The sequence below is a fragment of the Cryptomeria japonica genome, chromosome 8, assembly GCF_030272615.1.
Source record: "Cryptomeria japonica chromosome 8, Sugi_1.0, whole genome shotgun sequence".
NCBI lineage: Eukaryota > Viridiplantae > Streptophyta > Pinopsida > Cupressales > Cupressaceae > Cryptomeria > Cryptomeria japonica.
In genome coordinates, this window is record NC_081412.1 from 526,304,769 (window position 1) to 526,328,641 (window position 23,873).

At 31.5% G+C, this 23,873-nt stretch overlaps 1 protein-coding gene across 1 annotated transcript; it reads left to right on the forward strand.

Moving 5' to 3' along the window:
• The first annotated feature begins 4,760 nt into the window (after positions 1–4,760).
• On the forward strand, positions 4,761–5,303 carry LOC131857767 (heavy metal-associated isoprenylated plant protein 29-like). Its single transcript, XM_059210484.1, has 2 exons — positions 4,761–4,860; positions 4,952–5,303. The coding sequence occupies exons 1-2, from the start codon at positions 4,761–4,763 to the stop codon at positions 5,272–5,274; spliced, it is 423 nt and encodes a 140-aa protein (XP_059066467.1). The 3' UTR covers positions 5,275–5,303.
• Positions 5,304–23,873: the final 18,570 nt, after the last annotated feature.

The following is a 23,873-nucleotide window of genomic DNA, read 5'->3' on the forward strand; positions in this document are numbered from 1 at the left end:
GTAGACTAGAAACCTGGATTTGATCTACATACATATAGAATTAGGAGGACACCAATTTGGCTCATCTTGGTTGGTCTTCCTTTCAATTTTTGGTGTGTGGAAGCCCTTCTAAAAATTGGAGATGCTTTGGGCTCTCTTTCTGGGTATAGAAGATGACTTCCTCAATGGGAGCCAAGGGGATCTCGCAAATATTTATGTAGATATAGATTTAGACATATGCTTCTATGGTGAGCTTGAAATAGTGTTTGAAGTTGGAAGATGGAAACAAAAATTTAAAAGATTGATAGGTAGGTACCTAGGGAAATGCTTATCGAGGAATCAGATGATCTCGAGAACTTCTATGGAAGGTGCATCAGGCCCTCTCTTTCAAGAATCCCGCAGGCTCATCCCAGAGACATCTCAAGTTGAGGAGGCAATTTTGCAGCAAGGAGAGGGGATTGATATCTCTTTAGAAAATGATTTTATTATCCCTTCCAAAGAAGGATTAAATGAATCTCCTTATGATCTTAACCCTGAATTTCCCCTGAGTCCTAATTCCGCATTGGGTGATCATAAAAAGTTTAAAAGCCACAAGAAGATATCCTTTAAAAGGGGATCTAGCAAGGCTTTTCTAGACAAATATAAAAAGCCCACCAAAAAAGGAAACGAGTCGGGAAAGCTAAAGTTGGAGCATCTACAAGATTCATGCCTCAAAAGAAAGCTAAAGCTCAAGCTCTCTCAGACCTCCTCTCAGAGACAAAAAATTTAAAGGAAATTTAAAGGAGGATATTTACAAGAAAAGAATGGGTTTAAGGAGGCCAGGGTTCCAGAAGATGAGATCCACTCATAGAATATAGAGAACTTGCAATTTCCTGGGATGGGTGAGGCTTCCAAGAGATCCCCTTCCCCTACTCAACTCTCTCCTTTTCCTTTTAGGCCCCCCACCTAGGAGTGTCTCTCTCAACCCAAGGCATCTAAATCTTTCTTTGGAGGCCCTTGACTCTATGGAGCAATCTCCAATTATTCCCTTTGCTTCTCTAGATTTGGGAATAGCTTCAAACATTCAAAGCCTATTGAGAAACTAAATGGAAGAGGAAGAAGTTTCTAGAAAAAAAGAAATTTGGGCATCAAGTGCAGCTTATTAATGGCAATTCTAAACCTGACTTTGGCATTGTGAACTATTCACATGATAAGCAAGGCTCTCTTATTCTTTCATTTAACAGGGAAATAGATCATAAACACAATTTGTAAATTTGTATGGATGAGACCAATATTAATTTGTTTATAACTTATTTAATATTAAAAATAATAATTTTTTTATCAATCATAGAAGAATTTGAGGGTTGCAAAACTATTCAAAACAATATAAGTCAACATGATTTTTATTTATAGACTAAGAAGTTTATATTATGGTGTAAGGGATCTTTAAGGTGGTAAAGTCAATAAGGATTAATTCATCGTTCAAAACAATTTAAATATTTGATTTCTATCACGAGTCTAAATAGATAATTATTTATATTTTGGAAAAAATAAAAATTGATGAATAATTTTTTAAATTTTTTTTTGATGTATTCATTTCAGATGTTAATGTTTTATTGTATCTTAATGAATTCATCTTATTTGTTATGAATTGTCCAATCATGTTTATAGGCTACCCTTATTTACTACATTCCATGACATTTCTAGTATTCATTGTTCTTTTAATGACATGCCATTCTCAAAAATCATTAAACTTTTATGTGTCACTGTTTTACAATGCTTCCCACACTTCATATATACTACTCAAAATACTTTTGTACTTTGATGCATTACATGCTTCACAAGATACTCTACCATTTTATTCCCTTTTTGTAACAATGTTTTAAGGTAATGGAACTTGAAAAGACAAGCTAGAGTCATGTCTTTTGAGTAACATTCTTGATTTTCTAACTTAGAAATTTTATTTTAACCATGTTGTTGATGATATAGAATCTCCCACGTTTCAATTTCTTAAATCTTGTAAAATTCACAAACTTGTGGACCTAGAAGTTTTTAGATTTCCAATTCATTGTTTGGTCTAGTAGTTTTTTATATATAGGTTATAGATTTTATTTTTCATTCCAATTTTATTATTACACAAACTATATTATGAATAACAAATTATTTTATTTTGATGTCTAATTTCTTTATTTTCAAATGTTAATGTGTTGGTTTCAGGTCTTAATAGTTTATTGTACCTTAATGACATTAATAGAAGATTAGTACATGCAATGTACTTATTATGAATTGTCTAGGCATGTGTATAGGCTACCCTTATTTACCACCCATGGTATTTCAATGATTATTTTTTCTTAAATAATATAATAATCTCAATGGAACATTTAAAATTTTATCTTAGATATTTTTCAATCTTTTTCCCACATTTCATTTATAGTACTCAGAATTATATATTTCACAAAGGTAATCTAACATTTTATTTTTATCTCATAACAATATTTTATGTTAAATGAACATGAAATGTCAATATTCTTGATTTTCGAATTTATAGTCAATTTTCATTGATGTTGATGTTGATAATAGAATCTCCCTTAATATGAATTTATAAAATCTTATAATAGCTACAAACCTTTTTATCTAGAAGAAGCACTTAGACTTCAAATTCATTGTTTGTTCTACAAGATAGTTTTTAAAAAGTTGTATCTATTTTTCCTTTCAATTTATTTATTACACAACATTCATATGATAATATCTATTATTTTTTCAAATATAATAGAAGAGAAAATGAAGGAACAATAATTTATTTCACCTTAATGAAATATATATTTTAAAAATATGTATAATACACTTAAAATCATTCTATAATTCATTATAAAAAAACAATTATTAATAAAAAAATTATTAAAAAGAATAAATATTTATATAACTAAATATCCTACAAAAGTTATAAAATGATGTCCAAACAACAACAATTATTAAAGTCTAAAGATAGAACAATCCATCAACTTCAATAAATAAATAAAATTCATTAAAGAAAAAAAATATAAAATCTCATAAAACAAATCATCAAAATATTAAATACACAAAAAAAAACCTAAAATTTTCTCATTAAAACAAAATACTAAACATATAGAAACTCACTGTAGATCGTTATTCATCAATACATTAAAAGTTAAAATACAAATTGGATAACGATATATTTGAATGGTCTATCAAGCTTTATATCTGTTACATGATAATATAATGCTACTTACTATATACCATAAGCTTATTTACGTAGAGTATAAGTTACAGAAGTTTTGATGGCTTTTTTCCTTCGATAGAAAAGTCGCCTAAATTATTGAATGCGTCACTGTACAATATAAATAAATTCTAGAATGTTTCTCTATTTCTACAATCAATACCTTGAATCTTCTGCGTGTCACAGTCAAAACTTATTCAATATAAGTTTTTAATAATTTTATTTAGCTCTTGTTCATCTAATTATGAAAGCTCTTATTCAGACGGACCATCATATTTTAGAGAAGTAAATTATAATTAGATTTACATACATATATACAGCTCAATTAGTCGAAACTTATTAGATATTGTATTTTATAATGGCATGAAAAATCCAATTCTTCCTTCACATTGGAGATCTCCACTAAATTGTGAGCATCTAATCATAAGATTTTCTTAATTAAGAAAACAAGCAAAAGGAAAAAAAAAATGACGAGCATTTCTAGGAAAAAGAAAAAAATGACGAGAATTTCTAGGAAGAAGGCTCCAATGAATTAAAGCTTGTTCGAGAATAGCTTTCAAATATTCCTGCAGAAGATTCATCCACGCGCATTGGCTGCTTAGTGAAAAATAACTAGTTGTAAAGCCTAGTACTATCTTCTAGAAGATTACTTGGCTTCTAGTTCTGTGTTATCTTGTTTCTTAGCATTTTCATTGGCTTGTAAAATTGGTCTCAATTTTACATTCCTGAAATTTAATTGGATTAGTTTCTTTTAGGGTTAAATAAATTGAGAGATAACAAACATAGAGATAATTATAAATCTCATTATTATAAAAATATTTAAAATTACTCTTCCACAAGAAAAAGTAATATACTAATCTTCATATATGATTTAATAAAAATAATAAATTATATTAAAGATATAATAAATAGAAATCCCATCTACTTAAATGAACAAGAAAGCTAGTTACTATTGTAAAATTACCCTCAACATACATACATATCAAAATAAAAAATTATATTTAAAATTTTAAAAATATTTTAAAAAGAAAAATCATTGACTCGTAACCTTAAAAGATTCTATATATGTGTGTGAAAAACAATACCTAGAAAATTAAAGGGAATGATGACTCGAACATTTGGTGTGTTTTAATATATAAAAGTGTTCCTAGTTTTCTTATAGTTTTAATTTTTTTTTTGTTAATAGGAATGTTTCAGACTTTTTAACACCGCGGCACCGCTATTGGAATTGTTATACTTGGTGAACAAGTTAATCTACTCTTTCTTCTTTAATGCAGCGGTGTATTCCTGCTTCCTCGCACTTTCATCTTCCTTTCCCACCATTCACTTATAAAAGGAAATCAGAGCCTCACACTTCTGAAATTAACTCGATTATATCCTTCTCTTTGCATTCAGTAGATAAAATAGTTTCAGAAGCAACAATCTTTAGGCTACACAATGAAGGTTAGACTTTTTTTCCTTCCATCGTAATTGGGATTTTGTTTTCAAATTAGGAGTGTCTCTGAAATACTTGAAGATGAATTTATTAGCAATAAGCTCATTCGTTTTCACCTAATGAAATGGAATGGATTTACTGCAGTCATTGCAGATTGTGGAGATGCACGTAAATATGGATTGCAGTGGCTGCGAAAGGAAAATTCGCAAGGCTCTTTCTCAACTCAAAGGTAGATTTATCTATCCTGCTTTCAACTATTATTAACAGAATTTTCTATTGTTATAAACTCTGAATATTTTGTTGGGCTTTTGAAAAAACAGGGGTAGACAGTGTGGAGATCGACATGGCACTGCAAAAAGTTAGGGTAAGTGGGTATATCGATCAAGAAAAAGTTATGAAGACGGTAAGAAGATGCGGGAAAAGGGCAGAGGTGTGGCCTTATCCTTATCATACTGAGTATACTTCATATACTGATCGTTATTATGAGAAACAAGCGTTTGGTTCAAGTTACAATTACCGTAAGCATGGATACAATGGTAGCAGCCATGGTTACTATCAAAAGGCGCCATACTCTACAGTTGTAGACGATAAACTCGCAGATTTATTCAGTGATGAAAATCCGCATGCCTGCAGAATAATGTAATGCTTTTCACTTACTGTAAGGAGAATTTAACTGTTGGAGGAAATATGAAATTTGTTTTTAAGTGAGAAACTGGGAAATAAATCTTTCTATATGAGTTTACTCTTCTGCAGAACTTACCTCGGGCATTCTTTTTTGTTTGGTTTGCTTGGTTTATGTGATGCTTGTGCTATGAAAATTCTGTATTTTAACTTTTCTGCCGTTTATATCTTCATTTACTGGCTTATCTTCGTTTCTGCTGTTGTTAAGAAATACCTAGTTTACAATAAGTTTTATATTTTATTCTCTTTCAATATTGAAGGGCAATAATAGATTTTGATATAAGGACAGAGCATTGATGTTGAAATAGATGATAATATTTAGGTTATATAATGTATAGATATGGAGTCGGAATTTGTGGTTTGTCTTCTTCTTTTTTAATTTATAGAATGGCAATGGTAGTTTTTCAAATAATTTAATTATATAAGATATTTATATTTTAAGATTTCTTTTAATTAGATGTCCAAAATAATACATCATTATGAAGAATAATGAATATTATATAAACGTCATCAAGTCTATGAATTTATTGTAAATGAATTAAAATAAGATTTATTTTATTTTAATTGCTGTAATTGATAATAGGTACATAATATTTTGTGGAGAAGAAGTTGATTGTAATCTTCACATGTATTGAAAATCAATATATTTTCTCACAAATTTTAATTGACAAGAACTTTAAAATATAATCATTCACTTGGTTACTTCTCTAATATTCTCATTTGAAGCTTAAAAATATTTTTACATCAGACATGTTATTAAATTTTTAAAAATATAAACTTTTTTACTTGTTTTATAAAAACTATATAATTATTGTTTATATACTAAGAAAGGAAACAAGTGTCCCAAGCTCTTTACACCAAATCAAAAAGGAACAAAATACCTCCAAAGTAGCAAAGGATTAAAACAACAATAGTTTAAAATAGCACACAAACACAAATAAAAGAAAACACAAAAGATGCTTCAAATCAAGGATCTAGCCTAAACAATGTCAAACCCTAACATATTCAACCTCACACCCTTAAACCTAGAATGCATAGTTAAGATACTATCTTGGAATGAAATTTCTTTTGTCTTGAATAATTAGGCACAAACTATTATTTTCTAATTCCATTTACCTAGGAGAAGGGAGGACACCCTTTCAAAGGGTCTATCCATGAGCTCTACACAACTTGAGGAATGATGAGAAGAATATAATTGATGAATAACTAAATGAAGAGTGGGTAGGTACTCACAAAAATCAAACAATTGAGCTGTAGGAACCTCACTAGGTATAGAATATATTTCCTAGAGAGGGGAAGTGTAAGTGAATTCTAATAAAAAAGATTTTTCCTTAAGGAAGTGATGTAGAGGATATCAATGGCCTTAAAGGTTAATTTTCTTTAAAATATAAGGGTAAATAAGACAACTTCATGCAAAATAACATCATTTCAATAGACTCTTTTAGGAGGTTGAAAAAGGCATATTGTGTATGAACTAAGAGAGGGTGTAAACCCTGCATCTAGCTATAAAAATCTAGCATAAGTTATCTATAATTAGAAGATTCAAAAGATACCACAAAGATTTTGATAGAACATGAGTATATTTCCTTCTTGAGTGGATTAAATTACTTAAGAATATAATGATGCAAATCAAGGAGAAGTGGGTCATAAATGGCTAAATTTACAAACCAACTATATTTTTGTAAAGAAGGATTTATTGTCAATCACTTCCTACCCCAAAATCACCATAGTATCATCTATAACATAGGGAGGAGTCATTTTATTTTGAGGAGAGAGAGAATAAATTTTTGAACATACCTAAATAACTAAAGAACTAAGAAGATGAAGCAAATCTAAAGAACTAAGAAGATACCTATACAACAACCTCCATGGGATATGATGAAGTGATGATAGGTCTGATATGGATATCAAAAATGTCGAAATGGGTATCCTCAAACATATCTCAAAAATAAATTATTAGAGATTAGAAAAAACACTTTCTTTAGAGATTGAGAGAACACGTTCAAGAATACATAACCATTGGCTTTGATAGAGATTGAGAAAACACTTTCTTTAGAAATTAAAGTACCATTTGAGGAACTTGATAATAGACACTTGATAGTATTTTGCTTATGGATTGTACCTCTAGAATAAATGGAATGAAGGTACACACCTCCTATGTTACTTGAAATTCTATTTTACAAATATACATTGCAAATTTATGTAGCCACTTAAATTAAACCTTACTCGGTAATTTATGCTATAAATTTTTTTCATAGATATGATTCAAAACATATGTGGATCCTAGTTGTATGGCTTATAATTTTAGTTCTTACATAACTAATATTGCATGCTTGATGTAGATATTACTCCATAGAATTTAATGAGGATCATTAAGTGACAAAAAATTGCATTTATTGCACTTGATGTAGGTGTGGAGATGAAATGCATCAAGTGAAGGTGACTTCATTTAAAATTATATCTTTAGCTACTCAAGTTTTAGTCAATTGTTATTTCGTCTAAAAATGCACTTGATGTTGTATGTTAACTATTTGATGCAAACACCTTTTGTGAGATATATTTGTCTAGTTGATTGATGCAGAGAAAACACAACTTAGATTAACTTGACTATCTTTACACATTTCATACAAAGACTCATTGCACACCATAAATTAGTGCACCCTAATTCAACTTGGGAACATTGTTATAGTGGCCTAATAGGAATTCAACAATGAAGGACAACATCATATATGAGTTGTTTAACACTTGAATTCTCTTATGAAATATATCATTGACTCTACACCTAACCATGACAAACCTATGTAAATATTTTATGAAACCCTCCAACAACAAGGTTTTTTTTCCTTTTTTGACAGAGTTTTCTTTATAAAAGTCACCCGTAACTTCTCATGGCCAAATGATATCAAGATAAGATTTTGGAATTTATTAGAGGATGCAAAAATAGAGATTTCCTAAATTTTTTAGCATTTTTCACTATGCCAAACAATAGAAATGATTTTTTTTTATCAAAAATGGAAACCCCAATTTTTTAACATGGCTATTAGGTAGATTCGCTTATTAGACCAATCAAACAATATTTAATTTAGGACTTGTAAGAACAAAAAATATCTCTCATAAAATTATCTTTCCATCCATATAAGTTTCAGACCCATAAAAGCCCATACCAGGTTGTACCAAAAAAAATACAGTCTATTTACACAAGAAAACAAGGTAAAAAATGTGCCAAAATCAAGTTTCTTTCATTCAACCATTCTCCAACCTCTATTCTTGAGATTAAATTACATATCTATCATGTTAAAACCACCTTTCAAATTCCCAAATGACAATTAACTCCCTTTTTAACACTGGTGACAATATTTGTAAGTTTTTGACAACTTCTAGCAACATTTGCATTTAAATAGCTAAACATACTAGAATGGTCTTAAAATGACCACAAATGGTCTCAAATTACCCCAAATGGTATCAAATGGCCATATTTTCTTGAAAAACAAATCAAAACAACTCAAAAACAAAACAAATCCAACAGGAAACAAAATGTATCCAAAGATGCCCCTGCATCCTTCATACATGAGCTCTACATAATTGAAGAATATAGCTCTAATTAAATTAAACCGAGAGAGGGACCAAACCCAAAATGTAACAAGGAGTAACTCACATGCAATGAGAATATCAACACCAAAAAAGTGGATACCTCTTTTTTGAAAGAGAGGTTTTTTACTGGAGCACTCAACCAATGGGAACAAGGGTCTCATACGCTCAACGGGCTTACATTCTTAGAATAAAGGGGTTTAGAAAAGCACCCTGAACCAAATACCAATAAAAAATCCTTACATTGACAAACTAGACAAGGAAATAAAAAGTAACCAATGGGTTTTGAAAGGCCTCCCAAAACCTTTTGCTTGAAGTACCACCATGAACAAATACTTTCTTATCCATGGAAGGAGACCACAAGGATTTGGGGATGACCCGGGACATTATGACCATGAAAAAACCAATCCCCATAAAATAAATAGTACATCGAATAAAGAAGAACTAGACTTGAGCTAAAAGACTTCAAGGATTTTGACAGCCATCCCTAAACCTATTGTTAAAAATAAAATCCTACTACCATGAGGACTACTTCCATAGATTCTTTGTGGTAGTAGTATCAATAACCAAAGCAATCCATGTAAACACAATCTTCAAGAGCACCTTAATAGGCCCTTTGTCAACAAGGTAGCAATCTCTCTGTCACAATGTAACCACCAAATGAAAGCATCACGTCCACAAACCCACTAGTAGTAGAATTAAAGACCACCCCTGCAGGTACAAGCATTAGGGCCACCTCGAAAGGCCTATTTATAATAGCGTACATAGAATCATCGACAAACTTTGGTTGTCCATAGTTAGTAGCATTAGTGGACACAAAGAGAAAACCCTTACTAGAATAAGTTTCGTCCTCCTCTGGAACACACTCAGCCAGAGGAACCCACAAACTCCTTCCATCAAAGTAAAGAAGCACAAACAAACCAAAAGGAGAGAAAACAGTGGGTAATACAAATCCTTACACATAAAACTCAGTCCTCGTCAAGACAAGAGAGTGAGAGGAAGCATGGGTTGAGAAAGGACAGCCCCAAAACCACAAACAGAGGTAAATAACTAGAGGAGAGTTTCCAGCCCAAATCCCACTGAAATGAAGACCGAGCATCTTGTATCAACACAATTCATGAAGAGAGAGGGGGTTGAGCCCAACCAAACATCCACAAACATTCACAAACTACAACCAAAAGGATGTTGCACCAAAACTAGGGGTAGAGTGTAGACGAAGCCACCGGTCATAGGCAAAACATAGAACAACAGTTGCAGCCAAACTTTCTACCCATACGAGCTTAAGCCAAATCCCAACCAGAACAACGCACACCCCAGTGAAGGGTAGATAGGGCATCGTGCCACTCAAGCAAATGAAAAATGTCAGCAAGGGACCTATGAAAACCCAAAACAGAAGGCCTCCATAGCATAGATCCAAGACCCCTCCACTAGACAGAGGTAGATCTGATGTGAAACCAACTCAGAACCAACAAACTATATAAGGAAACCAACAAAGTGGGGTCCTAAGGAGAGAAAAACAAAATCCCCACGCCACCTTTGAGTCGAACCGAAAGGATGCGCAGAGGTGCAGCGCCTCAAGTACCAAGAGCCGGAGGTGTACCTCATCTTGCGGGTGCAGGGCTTGCACGGGCCAGGGACAATGTGAGCATACGAGCCTCAATCATGCGAGCTGTAAAATTAACAACTTCAAAAAGATAACTCTTCTCAACAAAGTAAATCAATGATTGATAAAGTTACATTTTCCTTTTGTAAGAAAATTGGTCATGAAGAACATGAATGCATGAAAAATAAAATTGAGCACCTCACTTTTCTACTCAAAAAGAATAATATTGGGGTTACTAATTCTGTTAAAACATCTTCTTCAAATCAAGAAAATACTAAGGACAAATAGAAATTAAAAGGCAAGGCCTTAGTTGCTTCATCATCATCTTTATCTCCATGGATTTAAGATTCTAGTGCTACACACCATATGGGTTCTCAAAAGGTTGAGTTCTCATCCTTAGAAGAAATCAATATGTCTTCAACCACCTTAGGGGATGATACTCTAGCATTTGTCAAAGGGAAGAGGGTTTGTTGAAGTTGAAGGGGGAACATTTTCAAATGTTCAAAGTGTGTCTTCACTATCAACTAATCTCCTTTCATGAGCAGATCATTGACTTAGTCTTTTGGCAATCTTCAGTGAGCAAGTCCATTCATCTACGAGCTCTTCTTGGTGTGTGGTCTACATTAGCAGTATCATCATCCTTTGGGGGCCTTCTAGGCTTCTTCTCTTCTTATCTCTTTTTTGGAGGATAGTTTTTTTTCCCACTAGGATTTCTATCTTTCTCCACTTATGAGAAATTTCATTGTACATGGGTACATCACTAGGCTAGTAGCCAAGACCCATTTTTCTTATTGTCCTAAGTTATGCTTAAAGGGGGTGTTAGTGTAATTATTTTATTTATTTACACTTAGGATTACTTAAGCCTACTTATTCATACATTTATGCTTCATACTTGTTCATGCCAGATGTTAAATTGGTTAGGAGTTGTTAGAGAGGTGTCGATTTAGTTTCGACACCTCATGCTACCTTTGTGGTAGGCAACCTACCCCCACTCCATGTTTGAGGAGTCCCATCCATGCTTCATGGAGATTGGGTCCCTTTTCTACTCCCTATATGTACGTCCTCATAAGCTAATACATTTGGTCGACTTTGCTCATATTCATGTAATCTTGTTCTTGTTTTAATCTCTTTAATTCCTAGATTTGTAAAGAAACAAATCTAGCAACATATTTCTATTACATTCATATCAAGAATTTTCTCTTCTAGTCAGTTCATATAACTAAACATCATTTGGTTGATCGCTTGGTCAACCAGTTGATAAAAGTATTATAAATTTGTTATTGGTGGATGTAAGTGAAGAGCGTGGTTTCCATAGGAACTTCAAGATTGAGAACACTAATAATAAATATTTGTTTAGTTCTTGTTGAGAAACACATAAAGGTTTAACATAAGAGGCTGCACTCATTGTTACAATTAATATTATGAGGTATAAAATGTCTAAGACATGGATCAAAATGAAAGAAAACAAAATTGGTAAATAGATGCCAATTTCTTTTCAATGATTTCATATAAGAACCACAATATATAGACAAGAAAAAGAATATTTGCATACTTATCAAAGACAATAATAATTTAACACTATATTTTTATTCAAATATTTAAAACTATATTTAATATATTATATTTCATTAATTTGTGAAACAATTTCTTATTTAACTTAAGATATATCTTGGTTTAGAAAGATAATTAAAAAGTAGGGGCAGAGTCTAGATTAAGCAACCAGTTAGAGGCAGAACACAGAGCAACTGCCATAGCCAAAATATTTGCCTACACGGGCTTAGGCCAAAACCAGACCAGAACAACACACACCCCAGTGAAAACTCCCACAAAAAGGGAAAATAGAAATGCCTCCCGACAACCCTAGACAAGGGATCAAGCTACTCAAGCGAATAAAAAAAGTCAGTTAGGGACCTATGAAAACTCAAAACAAAAGGCCTCCATAGGATACATCCAAGACCCCACCACTAGAAATAGGTAGATATGATGTGAACCCAACTCAAAACCAAACAACCACAGAAGGAAACCAATGTAGGGGGCACCTAAGAAGAGATAAACAAAAACCCCACAAGTAGGGGGTACCACCATAGAGCCTCCTGGTTGTGGGAGACCACATACATACAAGTCTTACCCAAAAACAAATAGGGCAACGATGATCCACCCTCATCTGGATCACCATCTCCGCTTTCTTCCTCCCTTTCTGTAGAAACCCTAACTCCTCCACTGCTGCTCTTACCCATCTCCCCTAGCCTTCTCGCTTGAATCAAGTAGTGTTGTATTTGTTAATTGAAGAGTATAGTTATGAAGGTTATTATAACACAAAAAAGTGATAAATATTTGATATAATTTGATATATAATGATGATAATTACAATGAGGAAGTCATAACCAGAGATTAGGTTAGGCTATAGAAACCTTGGAAATTCAAAAACAAAAAGTAATAATGTCTTTTGCAATTTTGTTGATATTGAATATAGAATTTTAGAATGGGTGGCAATCCTTTTTTTCATATCATTTATTTTTGTAATTTGTTGAATAATATTTTTTAATTATTATATAATGCTTATGGTGATTCAATGTTTAAATTTCCATATCAATATATAATTTTTAAATAAAGATGTTAAAAATGTACTTTTATAGAAAATTAAAACCAACCTCTTATAGTAGAGCATGACTTAGGCCCATTTTTTTTATATATAATAGAATGATATGTGTCCATCTTTAAAGAATAACATTTCAAACTTGATTTTATTTTTTATTTATTAGAAATTATTTATGAAATGTGACTGATTGAGACACTACTTAAGAATGAAAAAATAGTCAAATCTAGGGGCAAATCTTCAAAATGGCTAAATAGTGATATATAAACATTGACAAATTCCACACTCAAGCATGCAAGATAAGAAACAAATTTAGAAGCGTATTTCTATTACATTCATATCAAGAATTTTCTCTTCTAGTCAATTCGTTTTACCAAACATTATTTGCTTGACTACAAAGGTTGTTTCAATTAGAACTTCAAGATTGGGAAGACTAATTATTAATAATTGTTGGTTTAGTTCTTGTCAACAAATACACAAAAGTTTATCTTGGTTCCCATTTTTATGTGAGTATTTTTATCCCTATCTGCCATCGCTTCATGGATTGGTTTATTATGCTTTTATATCTGCATCTTGGGGTTTCTCCGGTTAGTCTTATTGAGGTGGACCTATCTTCTATGGAGGTGGAGATGGAGGTGGTTGGAGGAGACCTTTCTCCTATTGAGGTGGAGTGTTGAAGGTACTGAGTGTTGTGTTAAGACCTTGTCACATTGTGGGAGCCTTTTAAAACCCTCCCTCTCTCAAGGTTAAGGGAGCCTGGAAAAACCCTTGTTTTTTTGCTTTGGATAGGTTGTTGTTGGCAATTTTCAAGGGCCTAGTTTGGCCAGTTTGTGTTTTGGGTTAGGTTCAGGTTTTGTTCCTAATGATCTGGAAATTCTGTTACAGGTTAAGAGAGCCTGGGAAAACTTTTTTAACTTTTTTTTTGGCTGGGGGTGCAAATAAACCCTCATTTTATGCTTCTCAAGTCTATAAGGTAGTTTAGATTTGTTGTGGTTGCCAGCTTGGTTTGTATTGTTGGTTTGTATTGTTTTTCTTTTGTGTCTGGCTAGTGATTGTTTCGTTTTGGCTGCTCCCGAGTGGTGAATTTCTTTTGTGGATGACTGTGGCTTTGCTGCTAGCTAACTCTGTTGTATGTGTCTGCAGCGTACCTTTGATGGTTCTGGATCCATGAAATATGGGTTTCAGGTCCCTTCAAACCTATTGTACGAGGTTTCTAGTCCCCTCAAAACCTATTTATCCTAATAAAAAACAAATACACAAAGGTTGAACATAAGAGGTTGCACTCATTGTTAGATTAATATTAAGTGTAAGGTATAAAATGTTCAACAATAGATAAAAATGAAAGAAGATGAGAGTGACAAATAGATACCAAGTTCTTTTGAATAATTTCATATAAGAAACACCATATATTATAAAAAGAAACCAAGTTCTTTTGGATGACTTGTGATTAAGCATTATGCTTTCTAACGTCTTCTTTCAATGATGCAGTTCCTTCGCGATTGAGACAAAAAAACCAATCTGCCAATAGAAACGTTCCCCCAAACTGGGAAATTTTCTGTACAAAAAGTTAATGACATTACATTACATTATGCTGCAGGCATGCGGATTTTCATCGCGGAAAAAATCTGTCAATTTATCGTCTACAATTGTAGAGCAGGGAGGATTTTGCTAATAGCCATGGCTGCTACCGTTGTATCCATGCTTACGGTAATTGTAACTCGAATCAAACATTTGTGTTTCATAATAACGATCAATATAACAAGTATACTCGGCATCATAAGGATAAGGCCACACCTCTGCCTTTTTCACACAGCCTCTCACAGCCTTTACTACCTTTTTACGATCGATATACCCAGTCACCGTAACATTCTGCATTCCCATGTCGATCTCCACGTTGTCTACACCTATTGTTTCAAAAACCCAACAAAATATTCAGAGATTGTAACTATAGACGATTGAATTTACAGTAGTTAGAAACTAATTTAAGTAATTTGAAAGCATGAAAAATTAATCTACCTTGGAGTTGAGAGAGAACCTTTCGAATTTTATTTTCGCAGCCACCGCAATCCATATTTACTTGCATCTCCACAATCTGCAATGCTTGCAACAAAGATTTTCTCTCTTATTAGTAACCTAAATAAAACCCATGAATTTATTGCAGATAAATTTATCTTCAAGTATTAAAGAAACACTTGTAATTTTTAAACAAAACCCTAATTGAGATGCAAGCAAACTAGGTTTTACCGTCATTATGTGGCCTCAAGATTTTTGCTTCTCAAACTTTTAATCTCTTGAATACAATGAAAGGAAATAATCGAGTTAATTTAAGATGTCTAGGATTTTGATTTCAATTTATAAGCGAATGTTTGGAGGAGGCGAGGAAGGTGAGAGGAATGAACTAAACGCGGAGCAGCTTGGTGTGCTTGGCAAGTTTAACGATTGCATGGCGGTTATATCAAGGCTGAGCGATTGTTATCAAACAAAACTAAAACAATAAGAAAAGAAAATGGGACTCTGCCATCAATCTTTGTAAATGATAGCGCAGATGAATCTGCCATGAAGATGCCTTTCGAAGGAGGCCTTGTCTAGTGCAAGCTTCCTTTTGTTGTTTTTTGTGCTCTATTTTAATAAAGGAAAGCAAGGTTTTGTTCGTTGTGAAATATGATTAAGTTGTAGAATGTTTTTGCCTATTTCTAAGCAGGCTTTACCACAAAATATGATTAAGTTGTTGAATGTTTTTGCCTATTTCTACAACAATTAACACCTTGATTCTTCTGTGGCTACACAGTCAAAAGTTTCCAAGAGAATAATGTCGCAAACTGCAGAGAGATGTAATTGGAAGGTTAGATACTAAGAATCCCTTTTTCTTTACTTTTTGAAAAAGTCATTTTTAGGTATTAAGGAATAGTTCATAATTTATAGCGCCGCCATTGTCTAAAATTGGTGAGCAAGTATGCCAAAGGGTTTAATATAACGCGTTTTCTTGCTTCCTCGCACTTTAATCACGTTTACCACACTCTGAATCTACTTCTTCTGAAATTAACTTGATTATTTCCTTATATTTTTGTATTCAAGAGATACACGAATTGAGAGGCAACAAATTTGAGGCTATTCCTGAATCTTGATTATCATTGTTATGAAAATAATTAGTTTTAAGTATTTTTATTTATAAATTAGTAATTTTTTTAATTTAATTATTATTTAATTAATTATAGTAAATATAAATACAAAATATTTGAAAAATTATTTTTTAACAATATTTTTTTTATTTAAATTTTATATGCAAATTTTATTGTTGTTTTTGGAAAGCTATTATTCATTGTTTTTCTATTTGTTTTGTTTTATTTTTTAATTATATATTTAACCAATAAGTTTTTGTTATAAATGAACTTGCCACATTACTTCCCCGAAAAATTGTCTCACGCCTGAAAAAATAGTGTGCCGGGAATAGTGTGCCTGAAAATATGTCGTCGGTTGCAAAAGGTAAATACCGTTCGGTTTTTCCCCTACCATTTTTTCGTAAATGTTTTCGTTGTAGTTTTCCACGCATTATTATCATTATTATCAGTGACATTACGAAACCATATTTTATAATACCATTGTCAAGTCACTAATCCATTTTCAGGTACCAGTCCTGTCACGTCAACTGAGGCAGCTCAGGAAATGAATGCATTGAAGAGGCAGCTCAGGAAATGAATCTAGCAGCTCTGTTGAAGACTGTAAAACTCGTCTCAAGCTCAAGAATCTAGCAGCTCTAATGCCCAGATATTTTCCTATCTATTTTTTGTGTATTGTGTGAGAGGAGATTGATTTTGGGTTGTGTCATTTTCAAAAATTTAGCCTTTGCTAGGATTCGTAATATTTTTGCTTCAAACTTTGTGATGCAAGAAAAAATCTTGTACCCGTCTTCAAATTCAAAACTCAGCACACAAACATACAAAGACTCTCTGTTTTTCAACTAAACACATAGATTGCAACATTTAACAAACTTAAATTCACATCATATCTGCAGAATAAAAATAAAAAATATCAATTTCAACTGCAACTCAGGCGATATCTCATTTTGCAGTCCCAAAATCCTCTTTTCCCTTGAGCATTTCTTTTTTGGTTATATTCTCATATGTTTCCTACGTTCTTTAAAATCATGCCCTTTTCTTAGAGCATTTCTCCTCATTTCACTACTATGTATTCTGTTATTTCTCCTAGCTCCAGTCTATTCTCTTCATGCCTCTTTATCCTTCTCTAGTTTCTGCGCAGTCATCTCTCTTTCATTTGGTCTGCTCCAATTTCTATTTCATTCGCAGGGACCTTAGGGTTGATTCAACTCTTAATGACACCGTTTTCTTCTTTCCTCTGCTCCACATACCACACCATTCTATTTTCTCGCAACCCCCCACACTTGATGCTAATTTCTATTGCCTTTTTATAACTTGCATTTTTTTTGGGTTTGGTTCACATTTCTCTTCTATCGATTGTCAATGAAACTGTTCCGCAGAATCTAAACTGACTTCAAAACAGTCAAATTGGACATCGTTTTATTGCGACAGTTTGCAAAATCAAATGTGTATTATGCAATTTCCATACAAACATACTGTATTCTTGAAACCAGAATAACTGTATCCTGTACTGTTCTTTGGTAGCGATAAGTGTAGATAAAAATAATCATATTAATCTACACTTATCGCTACCAGAGAACAGTTTCATAATCTCACCGGTTGCTCATGATGGATGTCTTTTCGTTTATCATCGAAGCTAGAGGAGCTCTCTCTTTTGTGGTAGTTTTTCTTTGCTCCAAGACTCCCATTTTGGCTAACGTTAGAAAGATGCTAGCAAGGTTGCGGACCTTGGTTCTGCAGTTTGAAAGATACAATATGCCAACATGATAAATGACTTTGCATGAAGGGCACTCATTATAAGATCCTCAACATGGTGTGCAGTCAAGACATGAGGGTATTGTTGATAAGTGACACCGAATGCCACAACTGTCAAAGGTAAAGAATCATTAAGAAGAGGACAACAAAAGTGTAAATGATAAGGCAAAAGAGACTAAGGTATTGAGAGCACTAAAAAAGGTAAATATAAAGAGCTTCCTAAGATAGTCTACCATGAAAACCAGTTATAAGGGTAAATATGCACGCTAACAAGAAAAACAAGAAATGACATTAATCTCCAAGTTTTAGTCATGACAATCTAAGGTCTACAAAAAGACGAAGTGTGAAGAATATAAGGGTAAGGGACTTTCATGAAGTTGACAAGCATAAAAGAACAATCAATAAAGCTTGACGATGGTCACAATAGAAGACAATGAGGCATGTGATAGTGATGCATAAGCACCAATTGCGAGGAGGATCATTGGCATGCACAATATTGAATATAGATCCACAAGAATGCAGACTATTGGTGCAATGAACTATAAATTTCTCTTAGGAACAACTAAGGCTCAATGATCTCTACCATCCATTATTTCTATTTGATAAAGCTATATATAATTGTAGGTAATGTTATCACTTATTCAAGAACATGCTACACTTTAACACATTTGTACTTCTTACTACTTGGTTTTGATTGTGTTAAGATTTTAAACTTTTATCAATTTAATTATTAGTTTTTGTGTTGATTTTATTTATTATGGAAAGATGTCTTATGTTGATTTTTAGGTTTGAAATTCTTATAAATTTAGGCAAGGCACATAAATTATTTGATAAGATACCTCAAAATAATGTTATGATTGTAGAATATATAATGTCATCATTATTATTCTTAACTCAAATTGTCAATATCATTGAACAATTGAATTTATAAATACAGGTACATGTATTTGTATGCATAGGTATATATGAATTAAATGTAAATATGTTTATTTATCATTTTTTTTATAATGGTTCAAAATCAATAGATTTAGTCATTTACATATATATATGCATGAAATTATTTAAACATAATTTAAAAAAATCTTTAGCACCTACTTTTCAAAATTATACAAATATAAGGAGCTATACATATTTGTATAAATTTGGAGTTCACTTCTCCATCCAACACTTAAAAAATTCATGGACAAACTTGGTTTCTTAAGATCAAATTTGAATCCTTGATGTTGAATCATTATGTTAAAATGTGAAAAGATTAGACTTTTGTCATTTTCTTTCACCAACTTTGAAAGAGCAAGCAACATGCCCAACAACTATTCAACGTGTTTTGGAACCCATCAAATTTATCTGGTCCAATTGTGAACTATGTATCTTGATTAAGCAATTTGCAAAAATAAAATCATATACCACTTACATATAAATGCATGCCTTTCCTACACAAGTTATATTTATAAGTGTTTGTTGCACAAAGAAATTTGTGTTGTATGTATGTTTGTTTTAATCTTCAAAATGTGATTGATATGCAAGTGATTTTTTTTGGATCATTTGAGACATGGTTGTATTTGCTCATCAGTATCAATGATGTAAGTCAAAGACCACACTATGGATATTTTATTCACTTGAGAAGAGTTAAATATTTATAATTGGTTGCACAATAATTGCATTAAATTAAGTTTCTTTGTTTAAATAGGCAAATGCATAGTTACTAAAAGGACTCCATATTCTAGTATAGGAAAATGGAGCATGTCCCTATCCCCATGTTGACATTTTTTTATGACTACACTTGTATATAATATAGCCATCTTCATATTCATTTACTCGTGAACCTTAGTTTGAAAATTTGAAGTATGAAAATAAATAGCTTTTCACTTTTTAATCTTCAAAGGAATCTAATTGTTTAAAACATTTTGAGGATAACTAATTATATGATACAATGATTATTTTTACAAATAAAAATTCATATTTATAGTCAAAACATGTATAGATTTATATTGTTATACAACTAATTATGTAATATTAAAATACATTTAAACTTTATTTGTAATTTCCTATCCATGTATCTCTTGAACCTCCTATAGGTGCAAGTGCTAGTTATATTACTTTTTAATGCTTTAATATTAACATCTTAATCAATATTTCAAAACTTTGATGTCCTTTGTTTAAAAAATAAATATCATTTCTTAATATTTTTCTTTTTAACTTTTCTTTCATGGTGACAATATTAATTAAATGCTTCTCTCCTTACTATCACCATAGATCACACCTATTTGACATAATGAATTTTCAATAAAGTAAAAAAGTTAACTAGTTTAATTGCTCAAGTAAAGCGTAAAGATTAGAAAACTTTCATGGTAGAAATATATGCACGTCAATGCAAATAATTATTTATCAATGATATTGACATAACCCAAAATTTAATAACAATAAATATTAAAATGAATATGTTTGTGATTAATTATTTTTTATTAAGTTAAGAAGGTGATGGGCCCCAAAATCATACAATTAGCACATATATAGCATTTTTGTGTATATTATTTAATTTAAATATGTTCACATATTATGTAATATAGATGTATATTATTTATTGCTTCATGTTTGTAATGAACTAAATAATTATATGTGTATATATTATAATCTATCAAAATTGATTCATTTGTAATGTTTTAATGTGTGTATATTTAATTTAAATATGTATAGCATTTCATTTATGTGTTTAATATGTAAATTGATTCATTTGTAATCAAGGTAGAGCATGCTGTTAGAAATCAATAAAACATGTAAAGAGGAAGACATATTATAAAGTCCATACATGCAAGTAGAAGGAAGTACAAGAGATTTAAGCATAATGTCCATGAAATTATGTAACTTTAGAAAGCACATACAACTATAATATATCAGTTGTTTCATTTGTAATGTTTTAATGTGTGTACATTTAATTTAAATGTGTATATACTATTTAATTTATGTTATTATTATATATTGCTTCATTTGTAATCAAGTTAAGAGCATTGTTAGAAATCAATATCTGACACATGTACATAAGAAGACATATTATAAACTCCATACATACATAGAACAAAGTAATAGAAATCATTATGTCCATGACATAAGTATAATGTAGGACCTGAAATATACTAAAGCATAATGTCCATGAAATGTACTAAAGAACATATTGTAATAAAGTCAAACCAACTACACCTACTAAAATAAGTCTGTGAAACATTTACTAAATCTATATCTAACCCCTAAAATCTAGAGAAGCACTCTCCAAGACAAAAAAACAAACAAACAAACAAACAAACTTGAAATCAAACTCTCTCCTCTCTCATGCTATAGAATAAAAATGAAATCAAAAATATTTATTTAATGATTATAAATAAAATTAGATCCTAGAATTACATGTCCTAATTAGGTGCACTAAAATTTGTAAATTCATATATACAAATATAGCATGTACTTGATCACCTCCTCAGTGCACATCCGTGTGCTCTACATTAGTATATGTAGGTGCTATGGTTTGAGTGGTTACATCAAGATCAAAAGTGGAGGTGGATGATCCGACATGGAATTTGGTGTCACACCCTTTAAAAAACATGTACCAAAAAATTAATATATTTAAAATTTTAAAAAAGTTACATAACATGTTTGAAATTTTATTAAATATCATTTATTTGAATAATTTAATATATACATGTATGAAGTTATTATTTATATAACTTAATTATTTCATTTATACAATATACATTGTCTATCATGGTGATCCATTGAATGATTGTCAGTATGTAGAAAATAAACAAATGAACCAATATTATCATGATCATCAGATGCTCCATGTGCATATCACCATCAATGCATATATCACTGATACTATCACCATCTTCTCCTAATGCTCCACCATCATCAGGACTAGGTGCCATATTAGATGTCTGCTCAGTAAGGTTAGCAGTGAGTGCAGTCAATGCACCCAATTTTGATATCACAAAACGTTGATGAATAGGAATAGGTATAGCAATAGAAGGGGGATCCACGATGGGCTAGTGAGGGACAGGTTAGTTGTGGTCAACACATGCCCTCAACCTCTGTTGTGGCATGTCACCACCAACACCCTAGAATAATCTCATATCAAAATAATTGGGTTTTAAACCCAAAATAAACTCTAGCTTTAATTTCCTCAAAAAGTAAAGGGGGCACTTAGCTTATGTACAAACCACCTCATGGATGTGCGTGATTTGTTTGGAGGAATTGGTAGGTTCGTGATGGGGTCAGCAAAATATGGAGATAAGTGGGCTTTGGTTATTTTGAAGTGTAAAATATCCCTATAGGAGACGCCATCTGAATAGAACTATTGTCTCTTCTCCTGCTAAGCACAATATGAATCTAGTTCTACATCGATGGCCCTAACTGCATCAATAATGTTTTGCATCTTCGATGGAAAACACACTATACAAGGGGCATGTATGGCGCATTAAGGATCTCATGAACTCTTTGCTAAATGGATCCAACATTATCATTGATCCTGGCTCGATATTGAGCCTCGTCGAATCTAGAGGTGGAGGTGGAGGTGGAGGTGGAGAACCTTGAACTCGGTCATTTGAAGGGGTGGAAGTGGGGGTTTAAGAAACTCATCGAGGTCAAATTCATCCATAATGTAGATATGTATCTATAAGATGGACAAGAGCTACATATATATACACAAACAATATACACAAATTTGAAAATAGAAATTAAAAAATTAGTTAACTTTAACACATTATTTAAAAAAATTGTATTAAAAAGCATTTCATTTCCTTATTTCCTTGAGTGATTTGTGATTTATCTTTTCCTTTCTTTGGAGGGGAAAGTAAAAGACTATTAAAAATATTATATTTCCTAACGCATTCTTTCAAGAAAAGACACATTAAAAACTATTGCATTCCATTGGGTTCTTGGATGACTTGTGGTCTAGCAGTATGCTTTCTAACGTCTTCTTTCAATGATGGATTTCCTAAGTTCCTTTGTTATTAAGAAAAAACCACTACAAATAAATATGTTTCCCAAAATTGGGAAGGTCTTTGTACAAATATGTTTCCCAAAATTAATTAAAAAAATAGGTGCCTCTAAAAGGATATCTCTCCGCTTAAAGAAGAATGTAATTACACAATAGGGTGAATATACAGAGACATGTGCACATAAAAACAACATGTAAAATAATTAGAATAGGAATGTGTATTATATAATTAAACAAATAAATTAAATTTTATACAAAATTATAGTATTTATCATCATATACATATACTAAGACATTTCTTCAAAACAAACACATGATTAAATGAAAAATTTAATATAATGATACATTCAATCTATTTTTCTAATTATTATATTTATATACACTTTTGAAAATGTTACAACAAATGATTATTTTAAAAGGAATGATTTTAAACATATGTGAGTTAGTTTTTGTAATGATTGAATTAATGTCATTATATTAAATTTTTCATTCAATCATGTGTTTGTTTTAAAGAAAAGTCTTACTGTATGTATATGATGATAAATACTATAATTTTGTATAAAATTTAGTTTTTTTTGTTTAATTATATAATACACATTCCTATTCTAATTATTTTATGTTGTTTTTATGTGCACGTGTCTCTATATATTCAACCTATTGTGTAATTACATGCTTATTTAAGATGATAGATATCCTTCTAGAGGCACCTTTTTTTATTATTAATTTTTCAACATTGAAGTGCAATAGACGCGTTGAGAAGGATATCTCTTGACTTTTTCTATATATATTATTAAATATATATAAGCTAGTAGCAGTCGTAGCATGAATTGGAAGACATGACAAATTAATTTCAAAATATATATTGTTGTGTAGTTATATATTTTCGATTGGTACAATGTTAGATTTAGGATTCTATTTT